The sequence below is a fragment of the Myiozetetes cayanensis genome, unplaced genomic scaffold (genome assembly GCF_022539395.1).
Source record: "Myiozetetes cayanensis isolate MyiCay16 unplaced genomic scaffold, myiCay2020 scf1, whole genome shotgun sequence".
Lineage (NCBI taxonomy): Eukaryota > Metazoa > Chordata > Aves > Passeriformes > Tyrannidae > Myiozetetes > Myiozetetes cayanensis.
Window position 1 is genome coordinate 105238560 of NW_026086604.1, and position 15269 is coordinate 105253828.

The 15269-nt window shown below is 41.4% G+C and overlaps 2 protein-coding genes across 2 annotated transcripts in view; one reads left to right on the top strand and one right to left on the bottom strand.

Moving 5' to 3' along the window:
• The window catches only part of FKBP9 (FKBP prolyl isomerase 9), a 35204-nt gene extending 27202 nt beyond the window's left edge, over positions 1 to 8002 (bottom strand). The window contains exons 1-2 of the mRNA XM_050322064.1: positions 7817 to 8002; positions 6447 to 6612 (exon numbers count right to left, since the gene is read on the bottom strand). Coding sequence (XP_050178021.1) covers positions 6447 to 6460 — 14 coding nt within the window. The 5' untranslated portion in view covers positions 6461 to 6612; positions 7817 to 8002. The remainder of the gene's footprint in view (positions 1 to 6446; positions 6613 to 7816) is intronic.
• A 356-nt stretch (positions 8003 to 8358) lies between these two features.
• RP9 (RP9 pre-mRNA splicing factor) lies at positions 8359 to 15269 on the top strand. The gene is made up of 6 exons (XM_050322835.1): positions 8359 to 8595; positions 10252 to 10282; positions 11037 to 11166; positions 11484 to 11575; positions 13042 to 13103; positions 14231 to 15269. The coding sequence occupies exons 1-6, from the start codon at positions 8396 to 8398 to the stop codon at positions 14448 to 14450; spliced, it is 735 nt and encodes a 244-aa protein (XP_050178792.1). The 5' UTR covers positions 8359 to 8395; the 3' UTR covers positions 14451 to 15269.

A 15269-nucleotide genomic window follows, 5' to 3' on the forward strand; every position in this document is an offset into this window, starting at 1 on the left:
ATTGCAGCTAATGCAATAATGATATAACTAGAACTATTATACACAAACTTAATATTAACTATGCCTTTCTCTGGTCTCATGCTCATCCACTGGGCTCAAAAGGCAATAAAATCATCTTTAGGAAAAGCAAGGGTTGGTTGTAGTAAATTGTCAGTATCCCAAGTTCTTTTCCATGATTACAGTGCTAATATTTATGATTTCTTCTTCCTCTTTGCCAGGAGAAGAGTGATGTTGTGGATTTGCTCCTCCTCTCTCTAGGTCTGCTTGGGGTCATTTTTTTATGTTTCCTAACAGTCTGTCAACTTGCTCCTTCATTGCTGGCTCACAGTTCCATCTTACAGCTCACTTTACTGCAGGTTATAGATTTTACCTACGTTGCAGGTAAACCACAAAATCCATTGACTTAATTTCTGAGGCTTCATTTCTTCAGTGATCTGTGGCTGACATTTTGTGGTCTGTGTTCTGGGGGCCTCCATTACCATCCTGTGCTTGAATTTTCAAGGCCTCCACTCTTATCTTGTACTTGCATTTTGGGAGGCCCAAAACACTCTGTTTTTTTCATCTATAGCCTTCAAGCTGTGGTTTCCAGATAGCTTAACTAATGTTTTATGAACACAGCCTAACCACCTACAGCCAACATCTACTTTTTTTTGGCAAGATCGCTGGTACATTATTAAAATTACTTTATAACTGGGCAGAACACCTCTCATTTCTTAGTTTATTCAAGCATGACCAAAAAGTACCACACAAGGCTGGCAGGAGAAAGCCCTATTAGAGGATGCTAAAGTGATTTTTTTTTTCTCCCCACACTCCACAAGTGACAAATAGAAACATAGGCCATGCATGAATCTGCCTAGATACAGACTGGACTAGGAAAGAATGTGGTTTTTTCTATCTACAATGATATATTTATTCTTCCATTTCTATATCTATGTAACTGCAGATGATAGTAACTTTTAAGCAAAAGTAACTATGAGGGAGTGTTCCTGGATGTCATTCATAGCAAAACTAGCATAATGGAATGAAAATGGCTTCTAGCCCGCCATTGGAAAACATTATTTTTGTGTGTTTGGCATGAGTTTCAACATCCCATATCAGGAATTCCTTTCTCATTCCTGTCAGAGACACTTCTGGGTCAACTTGCTTAACTAGTCCTTACTTCACTGCTGTAACACTGCTACACTACTCTTACAATATTACCCTTTTGAGAGGTACAGGGAAGGAAGAAGGTCTAGAACTGTGAGTTTCTGTTCCTTTCTTTGCAGTTACCTAGAAAGAAGCTGTTGGTGACCTGACATATGGGAAGTATGTTAAGCTAAAGAGCTGCGAATTTTGGATAGTTTTGAAACAGTTAAGTGGGAACAGCTGTTTTGCATGGAACTAACAGATCAGCTTTTTTTTTTTCTTTTAACAAGAGAAAGTCATCTTCCTGTTTAATAGAGGAGGCAAGCAGAACCAAGGATCTTTGCCTTCAACTTTTTAGATTGTATTTCTCATCACTTTATTTCTGCAGTTTCTGTGACCCATTAATAAACACTGGAGCCTTTTTAGGTTCCACTGGAAAGCTGGCAGCTCAGAGGGGACATACCAAGGACGGATGCTGGCACTGAAGATGAATTTGCCTATTATACTTGACACGCTGGGCATCGTTTAAACGGGAACTGTTTTATCAGTCACTATTTTATAGAGACAAAATTCAGAAAAGGAATCTGCTTTTGCAAGGGAAAAGTTCTTGTAAATTGATCACTGATTTGAGAATATAGCCAAAGCTCAGAAGGAAGAATTTCCTGCAGTTATGAAAAACAACAAAAAAAAAACAAAACCAAACTGGCTACCAGGCAAAGAATCTAGCCTTGACCCATACTTAGTCAGTAGCAAAACTGCCAACTTTGATGACAGTAAGACTATAACTATTAGGGGTTAAGACACTATATATATATATATATACATTTAAATACAAGAAGAACATCCAATTTGGAGTAATTATCATGCCCCTAAAAAGAGGTTCAAATTGCAGTTATGCTGACCCAACCTCTCATCTGTAAAAAACAGATAAATAGAGAATTATGGATTTCATTGCATCTGACTGTTTCTTATGAAACTCAAGTCCTGCCCGCTCAGCTTGGGCACAAGTGATCCCACAAATGATGGTATGTTTTGTAAGAAGTTGGGAGACTATCCAAGGGTTGTCAGCCAAAATCTCCCTTCCCTACTCTTATATAACATGCCATTAGCATCTGAGTGCTCCTACTACTCACACAGTTCCTGAATGTGGACAGTCCTTGCTCAGGTAAAGTCCTATGAAGCCTACATAAAGCTTTGCCTCTGCCTTGTATCAACAGACGAGAAGAAATCATGTCACTCTCTACAACTACCTGAAAGGAGGTTGTAGCAAGGTGGGACCTGGTCTCTTCTCCCAGGAAACAAGTGACAGGGCAAGAGGACATAGCCTCAAGCTGTACCAGGGGAGGTTCACATTGGACATCAGGAAGAATTTCTTTACTGAATGGGTGGCCAGGCATTGGAACAGACTGCCCAGGGAGGTGGTGGAGTCACCATTCCTGGAGGTGTTCAAGAAACGACTGGACATGGAACTTTGTGCCACAGTCTAGCTGACAACGTGGTGATCAGTCAAAGGTTGGACTTCAAGATCTTGGGGGTCTTTTCCAACCTTAGTGATTCTATGATTCAAGGTCAGAGTATACCCAGAGACACAATGCAATCAATCAATCAAGAGTTTACCACACAAATATACACCCATCAAATACAACCTTCTTCCTGAAAAAAAAATGCAAATGGCACAATGCAAAATGGCTGGGACTATATACAGTTATTTGTACTTATTTATAAAGACCGGGGGAAAAAAAGGCAAAAAATAATGAAAAATGTAATTATTATTCAGTTATTTCAGGTCACTGAAGTCTTAAGTGAGTTAAAATAACGAAGGAAGATCAAAGATAGATTATTTTCACTGAGTGATGGCTTGAAGAGACGGTACACAGTACACTTCTGGTGGAACCAGTGACTTTAACACCACAAACTCTAAGTGATCAGTAAGACCATTATCTCCACAGAAGGATGCAGGGAGTTCATTGATGTAATCATCTGTCAGAGGCTTGGAGGACAGAATTTACAAAAAAGGAAGACAATCATTCCTCTTGTAAATTCCAGCTAATCCGTCTTTGGGATAGATCCAATAAATTGATTTGAGTGCTTAAAATGGGACGTAGCTTTATGAAGGGACTTCAAACTAAAGCTGCAGTTCAAACAGCTTTGCTCAGCTAATTTCTAGAGACTCTTCCTTGCTTAGCTAGAGAGCTTTTCTGCAAGTGCACGTTTTTGAACACCCGAGGTAGTTACCTAGTCTTTATAGAAACAAACAATTCAATGCTTAGTTCACATCTGTGCTTAGTTCGGATCCAACTTTGATGGAAACTTTGCTGTTCTGCCCAATTTTCCTAAAAGGCTTGTCCCCGTAGACATGTACAGTCTTGAACACGGACAGGACTGCACAAAATGCAGCTGTGGCCATCATGTTCTTTCAGACATTTGCTCCCTTTATGTGATGGCACATGGCAGCAAACACCACAGTAAGGTTCAGGTGTGTAGGAACACTTTTCACCTCTGAGCAGTGCTGTTTTAAACTTGAGACTAATCTGAGAAGCAGGAACTAGGAGCAAAATATTGTGGCCTAGTGCAATGGTGCTTATCAAGGGAGAACCGGGCTCTGGCCCCTGCCTCGAGTATTGATTTTGTATCTCACAGAAAGAAGCGCAGTTTCCAGTGTTGGGATGGACACCTCTCTTAGTGTACTCACAACCAAGTTCAAACACACTTCTTCTACCAGTCCTGTGAATCTCAAATGCTTTTCTCTACTGCTTCCAAAGACTGAAATATGAATGCTGGGTGGCCCCCACCAATGTAGCTGCTAGCCTGCTGCTCAGGGTATTTTGTCCCAGTGATGCAGAACCCATCATCACTGAACACTCAGACCCAGGAGGGAGCTGAAACCCAAGTCTCTCGTTTTCTAATTGTTAAAATAGTATCAAAAGTAACTGCCAGCAATTCCACTTCAAACAAAACTTTTCATTTCTCTGTAAGAGAGCATGTCAGCACCTCTCCTTGCAGCTGAGATTCCCAAGTGGTTAGAAGGGCCACTGGTGTTCTGAGGTAGCCATCCCTGTGGTCAGAAATGGTCCAGATATTAGACTCACTCTATTCTGAATGTCTCCAATCATCTAGCTTTGGGCAGCCATGGGCTGGCCATGCTGGATTTAGACTGTGCTCTGCTCAGCCTGCTGCTTTCTCTGGATCCCATTAGGAGGTGCTTAACTTCCCATGGAGCCTAACACGGGTTCTGGATTCCTCTCCTGTGTGTAATATCTGACACATAATCAGAAACAGATCCTGGCCCAAAGCTCTAGCCAGCCAAAAATGGAGAAAAACAGATCGGCTGACGTTCTGCCAGGGTTACACTCTCACAGGAATAGTGATGCCCATGGGAAGACATAGATGTAAGTTAATTTGGTCCCAGTATTATCGCTTGCAGTTGAAACGTTCAGTTGTTCACGACGAAGTTGTAGTGGATACTATGAAACATACTGGCTTTTCAGATACTTCACATTGTGACAGCAATTAATGTTTCTCCTTAGATGTTCTGATGAAGTTGGAATTACAGGGTGATGACAGCCAGCTCTTAAAATAAGACAACATTTCCCCATAAAATTAACTTGAAATGGCTGAAGCACTACATCAAATAAAGGGAAAAAAAACCAACCAACTTTAAATAAGTATCCTTCGAAGTACCAGGAACCAGATCTTCAGTTAATATGAACCCTTTAAATAGAACAGATTTAAGCAATTTACTGATACGGAGCATCTTTGCTCCAGAATAAATAGAACTGAAAATAACAGGGTTTTTTTTCTACTCCCTCCTTTTAACAATTCATTTTCTTTTGATCTTTCCTAAGGACTGATATGAATGCAATTGTCTTCATGGGTGAGCATGCACAAGAATCCAAGGCTTTTTCTCAGCAAAGGAGTAAAAAAGAAAAACCATACAGCTTCAAATAATGTCCTATTAAAAAACCCTGGCCTTGATTCTTCTAAGATGGGTAATAAAGTGATAAAGTTCATTTTTAAGACAGATGAGTAAATGCATGGAAAATTATTTGTGTCAAACTGAAGAAAGAATATATTTAAACCACATTCAGTGTACCTATTGAATTTTACCTCCTGTGTGACCCATTAAGTTACTGCAGTAAAGAGTGTCATCCAGGTGCCCTGATCTGCTCAGAAATTACAGCCTGGACATAAGAGCCACCAGGATGCAAATAACACAGCCAAGATCCCACTGACTAACTGTAAGAAGCGGACAATATATATACTATGGTCTATCCTTCTGCCTCCACTTGCAACCCCACAATTCTGCCGAGACTATGCACTTAGTTCCCGAATTTGTGCCAGTTATTGTGTCAAGGATGAAGTCATTTAACCTGAGGTCATCTAAGCCAGGCCCTTACCTGCTCCAAAGTGGCAGAAATCTTACTTCAGCCAAGCTAGGACAATTGAGGGTGTGCGAAACTGAGACTGGTAGGGTTTCTGGGGGAACTGTCTCTTTTGCTATTGCACACACCTCTCCCACAGAATACCATTCACAGACTGGAAACACTCCATCTTAGAATTAATTAGGTTTTCTGTCACTGTCCTAACATGCTAGAAAGCTGTTCCAGGGTCTGACTACTCTATTGGTTTGAAAAATGTGAAGTAAAAAGGCCCTTGAAAATAACAAAATAACACTGGACTGAAAAAGGGGCCAAAAACCTATTATATCACTTCAGTTTGCTTCCAAAATAAAGTCTCTATTTAGTAGGCATCAGTCCAGCTGGTCCTTAACTTTTAGTAACTATTGCCATTTCTCTAAATAGAGTGAAAAATTGATACTGTGTCTCATCTAATTTCTTTCAGACCTTTTAAATGTAGTTCCAACACCTAAAAATATTTCTCCCACCTCACTTGTTGCTTGAAGATACATGACCATGTAAGGGACTGATTGAGATTTGACATGTTACCACACACAAGGAGTGTCACAGCAGCAAATCTCTTAGCCTCCAGCGAATATCAAGTCATCTGCTTAACTTGCTTCACAGTGGATTATCTTAATTCACATCACCTTGTATTTGCCTCATACACAGATATTTAACTCAGATTAGCAAATAAACTGATTTTGCCTCTAAGCCTTTAGCCAAGAAGGTCTTCATTAACTTTTGCACCTCGGGTCATCTGCTGTGATCTGCCATTTCTCAAGACATGGCAGCAACTCAGCCTGTTCTTCTGAGTGTAGGCCCAAATAAAGGCTACTAATAAAACTCTGTAAAGGCTGACTGCTAAGCAAAACACACAAGCTGACTACAAACCCATGGGATGAAGGAAAAAGGTTTACTCACAACTTATGTGCCATCTCATCTCAGCCAGATGGATACCTCGGAATTAGTTCATGAAGAGCAGGAGTTGGGTTTTCTTGAGAAGCATATCTGCACGGTTAAATGGCTTTGCTGCCGAGTGTTGCTCTGTGGTAGAAGGGCTGCTGCATTCTTTCCAGTGCCAGTAAACCTACAAAATTTGGTACATGAAAGAAAAATCTTCATCAATAGTATATATTAACGTCAGGGCATGCAAAAGCTAGATTATTTTGTTTAAACCTTAAAGTAAGCACAACAGCCTTGCAAAAGACTGGACAAAAATAGTTTTCCAGGATCTCAAATTACAATGGCATCCACTTAGCTAAATACAAGTGAGAAACAAGACACATGATCTCTTGTCCCAAATAAGGCTTTACCAAGTAGAAGCTAAAATAATATTAAAGTATTGTTTGTTTAATAATTGTTTAAAAATCCCCAAGATTGCTATTTCCCTCGTAAAAGACAGGCTTTCTCAGGACTGTGTGTTACTGTACTTCAGAATCACAGGGTGCTATAATAGCAAATACCATCCTTTGCCATTGATGTGCACTTTCAAAGCACCAAGATGATCACAATTATAAACACCTTCAATTCCTGGACTTCTAAGATGTATTTTTTTGCATTTCACTCAGCTCTTAAGCAAATCTCATGTGATCTTGAATTTCAATGTGAAACTAAAGTAGAAATTTAAATTTTGCCTTCCCAACACTGACCTACTTCTATTCCTCATCCTCCAACAGAAAGATCACAGCTGGAGCAGGAAACTGCAAAGCCTGGGGGCAGATTTGGCTCCCTAGGGGTGCCCATACACTGAAGAGGAGCTGTCCTTTGTTTGTCAGGTAGCTCCTGCTGCAGTAGCATGGCCCAACCCAGACCTTGCTGCGTTTGCTTCCAAAATAAAGTCTCTATTTAGAGACTTCATGGGGCTAGACCTTGCCCCATAACCAATATGTACTGTCCGTGGCACCAGCCTGTCCATTCAAAAAAAAAAAGAAGAAGAAAAAAACCCCACTCTATGTATTTTGGACGCCGACCTTCTCCTTCCACCTGCATGTATTTTGATCACTGGCAAGTACAAAATGATAGAATCATAGAATGGTTTTGGTAGGACAGACCTTAAAGATCATCTAGTTCCAACCTCCCTTCCATGGGCAGGGATACCTTTCACTACACGAGGTTGCTCAGAGTCCCATCCAAGCTGGCCTTGAACGCTGCCAGAGATGGAGCATCCACAACTTCCCTGCGCAACCTGTTCCAGTGCCTCACCACCCTCACAGCAAAGAACTTCCTCCTAGTATCTAGTCCAAAGCTACTCTCTTCTAGTTTGAAGCCATTCCCCTTTGCCCTGTCACTACCTGTCCTCGTAAATAGTCCCTCTCCAGCTCTCTTGTAGGCTCCTTTCAGGTACTGGAAGGTCACAATTAGGTCACCCCAAAGCCTTCTCTTCTCCGATCTGAACAAACACAATTCTCTCAGTCTGTCCTCACAGGGGAGGTGCTCCATCCCTCTGATCATCTTGGTGGGCTCCTCTGGACTCACTCCAACAGATCCATGTCTTTCTTGAGATGAGGACCCCAGAGCTGGATGCAGCACTCCAGGTGGGCTCTCATCACAGCGGGAGAGGTGGCCCTTCTGCAAGGGAGGAATGACTGGGGATTTGGGATTTGTTTGTCGGTTGGTTGGTTTGGTTTGAATATCGGTGTTTCGAAGGCAGAACACTCCGCACGTTATTCCCACCCCCCGGGCCGGGTGCCCGCGGCGGGGGCAGCACGGTGGCGGTGTCCCCCCCTCCCAGCCCGGCCCGTGGGAGGCGGGGTGCCAGGGGATGCGGGCGCAGGAGGAAGTCGGCGCTCGGCCGGAAACCGGGATGCGGAGGGCGGGGAGGGGGCGTCGCCGGAGCCCCGCGGTCCGCCGCGGGTCCTGCCGGAGCGCCCATGTCCCAGCGGGCGCCCAGGGGGCAGGGGCAGCAGGAGGGGCCGGAGCAGGAGGAGGAGGAGGGGGCGAGGGGCAGCCAGGCGCGGCCCAAGAGCCAGGCGGAGCCCGCGGCGAGCGGCAGGACCCAGGACCGGCATGAGAGGAAGCGGAAGAGGCAGGAGGCGCAGCAGCTGCAGAAGATCCAGCACCTGGAGTCTTTGTAAGGAAAGGAGGAGGAGGGGGGGCTGCCCGCGGCTCCCGCCCCTCGCTGCTCTGAGACCACCCCGCCCCGGCACCTGGGGCTCGTTTACAGCGCAGGGCTGGGGTGTTTCTTTTTTTTGAGGGAGGAGGGGTTTATTCTTCCCCTGTCCCCTTAAGGGTGGGTCGGCACAGGGGCTTCGGGGCCGCCTGCAAGAGCTGCTTGGCGACTTAACTAAAGGCTCGCTGAGGGACAGACGGGTCTGTTCCAGGTTCCTCCCAGGTCCGAGGGATGCAGCGTAGAAGCAGAGGTTGTTCCACTAGGATGGACTAAAAAAAAAATAATAAAAAAAAATTAAAAATTAGGATAAAAACGTTTGAGATCTGCCTGATGGTTCCGTCAGGAGTCCGCGGTGCTGTAAAAGGTTTATGTTATTACACTGAAAGGGAATTATTATTTTAATGGAATAAAAAGATCAGAAGGTTCACAAGAGCGTGATTTCTTTTCCAAGTGGAAGTGAGAATTTGTTATTAAGTGCACCAAACGGCACTCCAAAGTTACTGTTATAAAGACAACTTTTCACTGCTGTTCCGGTGGTATTGGTATGATTGTGCCCGGCATTCCTGTAGGTGTGTAGGTAGGGAGGGGGTGTGTGTGTGCAGCTAAGCGAACAGAATATTGCATATGCCATTAAACTTAGGGCCTAAAATGAGGTACAGCCTGTACAGATGTTTTGTGTCCTGACAGATAGACAATATCTGGAAAGTCCTGTTGAAAAGAGTCGTTCATAAAGCAAAGGATTTCAGGACTCTGGTCTCGCAGAGTGCTGTTCTTTATGTGCCGCTGAAAAGCAAAAAAATCTCTGCCCACTTCTATGACTCTTTAGACTGTGCCAAAGGTAGCACTTTATAGAAAACAATGTCTGTTTTAAATACAGATGAGACTTGGGGGAAAAAAGACCCCAAAACAAGTTAATTTATACAGGCCTGCATCTTTCTGAATAATGTGTGTTCTAAAACTCCGGGACCATTTCGTGGTGCCTTGGCATTTAAATCCCAAGAACATGCACTTTTCTCAGTTGCTGTGTGCTATGTGTAGCACCTGTTTGCTATTTGGATTTTCATAAATGTTGTATCTACTGTTAACTCCAGAAAAATGCTGCAGGGAATATGATACTTTGGACAGTAGGGTTCTCTCTTCAGGTTTAATACACAGATGATGAAAGTATTTTCTATTAGGTTTGACTGGCAAAGCTAGATGTAAGGAACAGTCCGACTTGACATTTTCTGGTCACTATGTCTATGATTTAGCAGTGCTGGAGTAAAGAAGTTTGGATCAGTGAGATCTTAGGGAGGAGTGCTACAGAAAAGGAGGAGAGATGCATTTGTGGTAACTGAAGCTAAATGTACCACACATCCACGCCAAGTAGTTGTTCTCCCACAAGAATGTGAATCTGAAGGATGTTTGCAGGAGACACGTGTGGTGATATGACAAATACTGTCTCTCAGTCAGTTTGCATCCATGTTCTGCTGTAGTTCTTGGTCAGTAGTGATAGAGTAAAATTTAAGGAAAAATGTGAGCTGAAGGTTTTAAGTCTATACCATCGAACACCTGTATTTTCTCGATTTATTTGTCTGTGATAAGCTGCAGAGTAACAATATTTCTATTGCTTTTCAGCTATGAGAAACCTCCCCCAGGGCTAATAAAGGTTGGTAAATCTTTAGCATTATGAGGTATTTGCACACAACCTGTTCTTTAGGCATGTATTAGTGTTACATATATAAATTGCAGAGAGAAGTAAGTGCTTCCCAGGAAAAACTCGGAGAATCCTCAGTTACAAGCAGATCCACATGACGTGCCCAGAAGCAGATAGGAGGAGACCAGTTCTTTTATCATCTCTTAGCACTCACACTTCACATAATATTTAATAGTATGGATAGAGGGGAGTCATTTATGGAAAGCAGATTTGCAGTTTGAATGACATACTTTTCAGGATTCTTCTCCATTGCTTAGGCTTAGATATTTCTGTACCAGTGCTTTCCTTTCATCACGTTAATTACTTTTGCCAAATTTATATACCTAAGCCATAGTGTAGTGCTTTTAACCTAAAAAACACCGCTCTGTGTTGTAGAAGTTTTTTTTAATTGCTATGTCTTGTAGCAGGAAGAGTGTTAAGTTTTCATCTCTATAACTTACATTTCATTTATATAATTTATTTAAATTACTAAAATAGATGGGAAAGAATGAAATTAATATGGCAGTAAAGTTCTGCCTGGAATATTCAAGTGTGAGAGAAAAAGAATTTTAGATCCTTTGTGTCTTACAATGGAAAAAAAAAGTAATGGGAAATAGGTTTCATACTAAGTGAAGGCCTGCACTCTTGAAGTATTAATTTTTACAAAGTTTAAAGAAAAAAAAAGTTATTGTCCTTATATTTCTTCTTTTTTTCTTTTTTTTTGTAGGAGAATGAAACAAAACCAGAAGACTGCATACCTGATGTACCAGGCAATGAAAGCGCACGAGAATTCCTGGCACATGCCCCAACAAAAGGGCTTTGGATGCCTTTGGGAAAAGAAGTCAAAGTGATGCAGTGTAAGGCTGAAAATATTCCAGGTGTCATTTAGACCTTAATATATCCACCCATTTACTCTGGCGGGAGGGCAGAATGTTGTTGGACAGATAATGAGGTCCAGGTAGATTGGCATGATATTGATATAAAAGCATCCAGTATCTTGAAGGCTGTAATAGCCCTGTATTTTATGGACGTTAAATTTATCAACAGTACTTGTATCTCTCTGCTTGTTCCGACAAATTGGAAATCCTTTGCATAAATGTGGGTTTGTTTTTTCTTTTGTACTTCTTCCGATCTGTCTCAGAGGTGCAATTCACTGCTGCTTCTTTCTTTAAAGGTTGGAGGTGTAAACGTTACGGACACAGAACAGGAGATAAGGAATGCCCATTCTTTATTAAAGGCAATCAGAAATTGGAACAATTTAGAGTAGTGAGTACAAATGCTGTACTATTATTGCTTGTCTTTTTTTAGTCCTGACAATGCATAACCTTGCAAGTGAAGAGAAGCCTGTCAGATGGTGCTTTTATTAAGGACTTTTCCTCCGTCTCTAGTATAATATAGATGCCGACAGTCTCCTAATAAAGAAAAAGCTACAGATGTGGTTGGATGTTTGACTACTTTGCAGAAAATCTACTCTTCAAGGGGAAAAGTCGTAATTTTTACATCTAAATTGAAAATCTTCGAGAACCTATTTCAACCATTATATCCATTTTTTGGTGATTAAAATGTCAACATAACAAAAAAATGTTTAGTCAAGCTTGAGCTGCCCACATTACAGCTGCTTCAAGCCTTCTGCTCTCGCTGAGAACAACCACATCATGAATGCTGTTGTCTAGGTCTGTAATCCAGTCATTGTCTACAAGTCTGATCTCTTGCTACATGAGGCTGCATCTCAGTTCTGCAGATTCTTCCTGCGTGATTAACTTTTTCCTGTTGCTCTGCAATGTTAATCTCTGTTTCAGGCTCTCATCACTTTGTGGCTTATGTCCTCATTTCTATCCATGAAAAATGTAATCTGTGATAATTCTGTCCAGATTCTGAACTCACACTGATTGTATGCAACTGCAAACAGTATTTTTAGCCCTCTCCCATGACGAGATTGCCTCTATTCTTCATTTCTCCTCGTGCTTCTTCTCTGTTGCATCAAACCCTTGCTCTATGTCCAAGCCCTTCATGGTGCATTCCCAGCGTCTTTCATTTGCTACTGACATTTCATTGCTACTGACATTTAACTAACTGGTCAGCACCTGCTATATCCTCTCTCTTGGACTTGTTTGCTTAATCTTCCTGCAGAAATGGTCACCTCATCTCTTTGCTGCATTCTTGCATGGCATGAACCCACCTTAAAGTTTACATCCTATCTTCCTGCACAGCTATCTTTTGCTGCATTGCCTGTTTAATTAAAATTAGCTGATTTAAGAACCAGTAACAATAGCGCATAGCATGATAGGACAACTCCAACTTCATTATCTGTTTGTCTTATATTTCTCGTTCCTGTATTCCTGTATATTTGTATCCAAATTTTTTAAATATACTAGAAGGGTACAGCTCATTATTTTGAACTTCAGTAGTCCATCTATGTCTAGCTATTCCCATAGCTTGTGTGTGGGATTCTCGTAGTTAACTGTGATTGAAGATTTATTATACCTAAGGAGAGTCCCCTTCATTAGTGATGTAATTAGATAAGCTTTCCCTGAAGTAAATACACCAGTTCAGATTAACGATGTTAAGTCTGAGAGTATACTTGTGAATTAAGAGCTTGCTAAGCATATTCCATCTTTTGATAGAAAGCCTCTTGCATTCGATTGCTTTGGTTTATATTTTTAGGAAATACAACTGTTGGTGATAAATGCTTTGATTTACCAACATTGGATTTTCTGCTTTCCACTTTAAAGGCACATGAAGATCCAATGTACGATATAATAAGGGAAAATAAACGTCACGAAAAGGAAAAGAGGTAAGTGTATCTGTAGTAAAGTACATTTTCAATTTAGTTTTTATTTTGATAGCATGGTACTAATGTATGGGTGAAATTTTGATATAAGCTTACTTTTAGCTCAGAGCATCTTTTTAATGGCAGTTTCTTTATGTTGGCAGACTAAGGCATTTCTGCTTTCTGAACAATGACTCCGTAGTACTTCCTACCTCTTTAATTCCATTAGCTTCTATATGTTCCCCAAAACAAAGTTTAAAGATGAGTTGTATTCATTTATGCCATAATATTCAGGTACTTAGGTTTAGGTTTTTAGGCCAAAAAACCCCAATTTGGTTTCTTTTTTTCTTTCACTGACTTTGCTAAGATGTTTTCCAAAATTTGGCATGTCAAAATGCCTTCAGTGTTCATGAAGGGGTGGATTTAGAAAGCTAGTTCGAGGCACCTGGTGTTGCTTCTTTTGTGAGGTCATTATTTAGTATATAGAGCAGCAGAGTTTTTAATACTTTCTTGCTTGAACTGCATCAGTGGAATAATGGAAAGAAACTACAGGTAGCCTATAAAGCAGCACTGCTGCTGCAGGTGTGTTGTCTTTTCCTTGGAGATGAATCCTTGAAGAGAATACTGAAGAACAGTAATAAAATAAGCAAATACTTCATCCTCATTTGCCAGTAATCCTTGAAAGTTCAAAGGAAGGCACTCGCCTTCCAAAAATACTTCTGCATCCAGAGTAGAGCCTATTCTGTAGCTTCACTGATATCATCTCTGTATCTCCGAATGTCATAATGTCATAATCCCAATATGCCTCTGTGTATGGATAAGCAACTTCTTATCACCAGGTGGTCAGGTGATAGCTGTTGCCTTATTATTTTGCACACATAAATAAGCCAATAAGCCAGTCTGCCTTTGCTAGCCCATGAGATGGAAGGTCCCTGAAGGCACAACATCTGCTTGTCTCAAAGGGGGTTGCTTTTATAAGTCTGTGATATTATCTGTAACAGGAGTGTAATTAAGCAAAAGAGGAAATGTTCCCCCACCCTTTGCATGCAGCTTCCATTCCTCGAGCCAGGAAGGGAACGCAAAAGCTAGAATAAATTACTACAGGTAGAGGAGAGCTAGAAAGGGTTCTCATTCACGTTTTTTAAACTCAGGATACAGCAACTGAAGCAACTCCTGGAGGACTCTACCTCAGAAGATGATAGTAGTGATGACAGTGATGAGGATGATGAAGATGGCAGCAGCTCCACTTCCTCAGAACATAAACACAAGAAGAAAAAGAGAAAAAAGGAAAAGAAAAAAAAAGAAAAGAAGAAGAAAAAAAAGAGGAAGCGTAAATCATCCAAATCTAATGAGAAGTCAGAATCTGACTGACAGCAGTCACCTGCTGCATGCTCATTGACCTCTCTACTTGTGAACTGCAAGGAAAGATCCAAAGAACGAGGAAGAAAACACCAGAAAGGGCTTTGTTAAACTTGGAACATACAGATGTATGCATACAGCAGCCTACACCGGCATCCTCTTCTGCCCCTCTGCAGTCAGAAAGAAGAAAGAAAGCTGCGTTAAACCACGCTCAGCCATATCTTTGTGCTGTGAAAACCTGTGCTAAGGGTCATCCGTCCTGGTCAAGCTGGGCCTCTGCAGTGCCGTGCGTGACCATCGGCAGGAAGCGGTGAGGACCGAGGAGTCACCCACAAATCTGCAGCATTAGCAGACTGCCCACTGAAGTGTCTTTTCTCCATGAAGTTATTTTATCACATACAAAGCCTCACTGTAACAGGACTCCAGTTTGCACCGTGCAGAGCGCTGAGAGTTCACTTACAGTGCTTTTAATAAGCAGGTTGTACTGTATTTTTTTTCTCCACATACGTGCTGAAGTTCAGTGTACTTATCCTAATATTGGCAGCTAGCTAAATAAAGAGTACTGCTGAAGGGGGAAAAAGTTAATCAAGGGGATTTACTTTAAGACAAAGTTGCAGCAAGACTTGATTTGTGTGCGTGTAACAAAACCTCAACATCATCACCATTAACATGCACAGTTCTGAAACATCTAAACTGTTCTCTAAACTCTAGAAGTGGGAGCCAAGTGTAACAATGTTAGATATTCAACTTTACTGTAAGGAGGTAGTGGTTTTAGTTATTTAAAAGGAGGGGTTTCATGTAAGAAATTAAAAAGATTAATTTCTGCATATA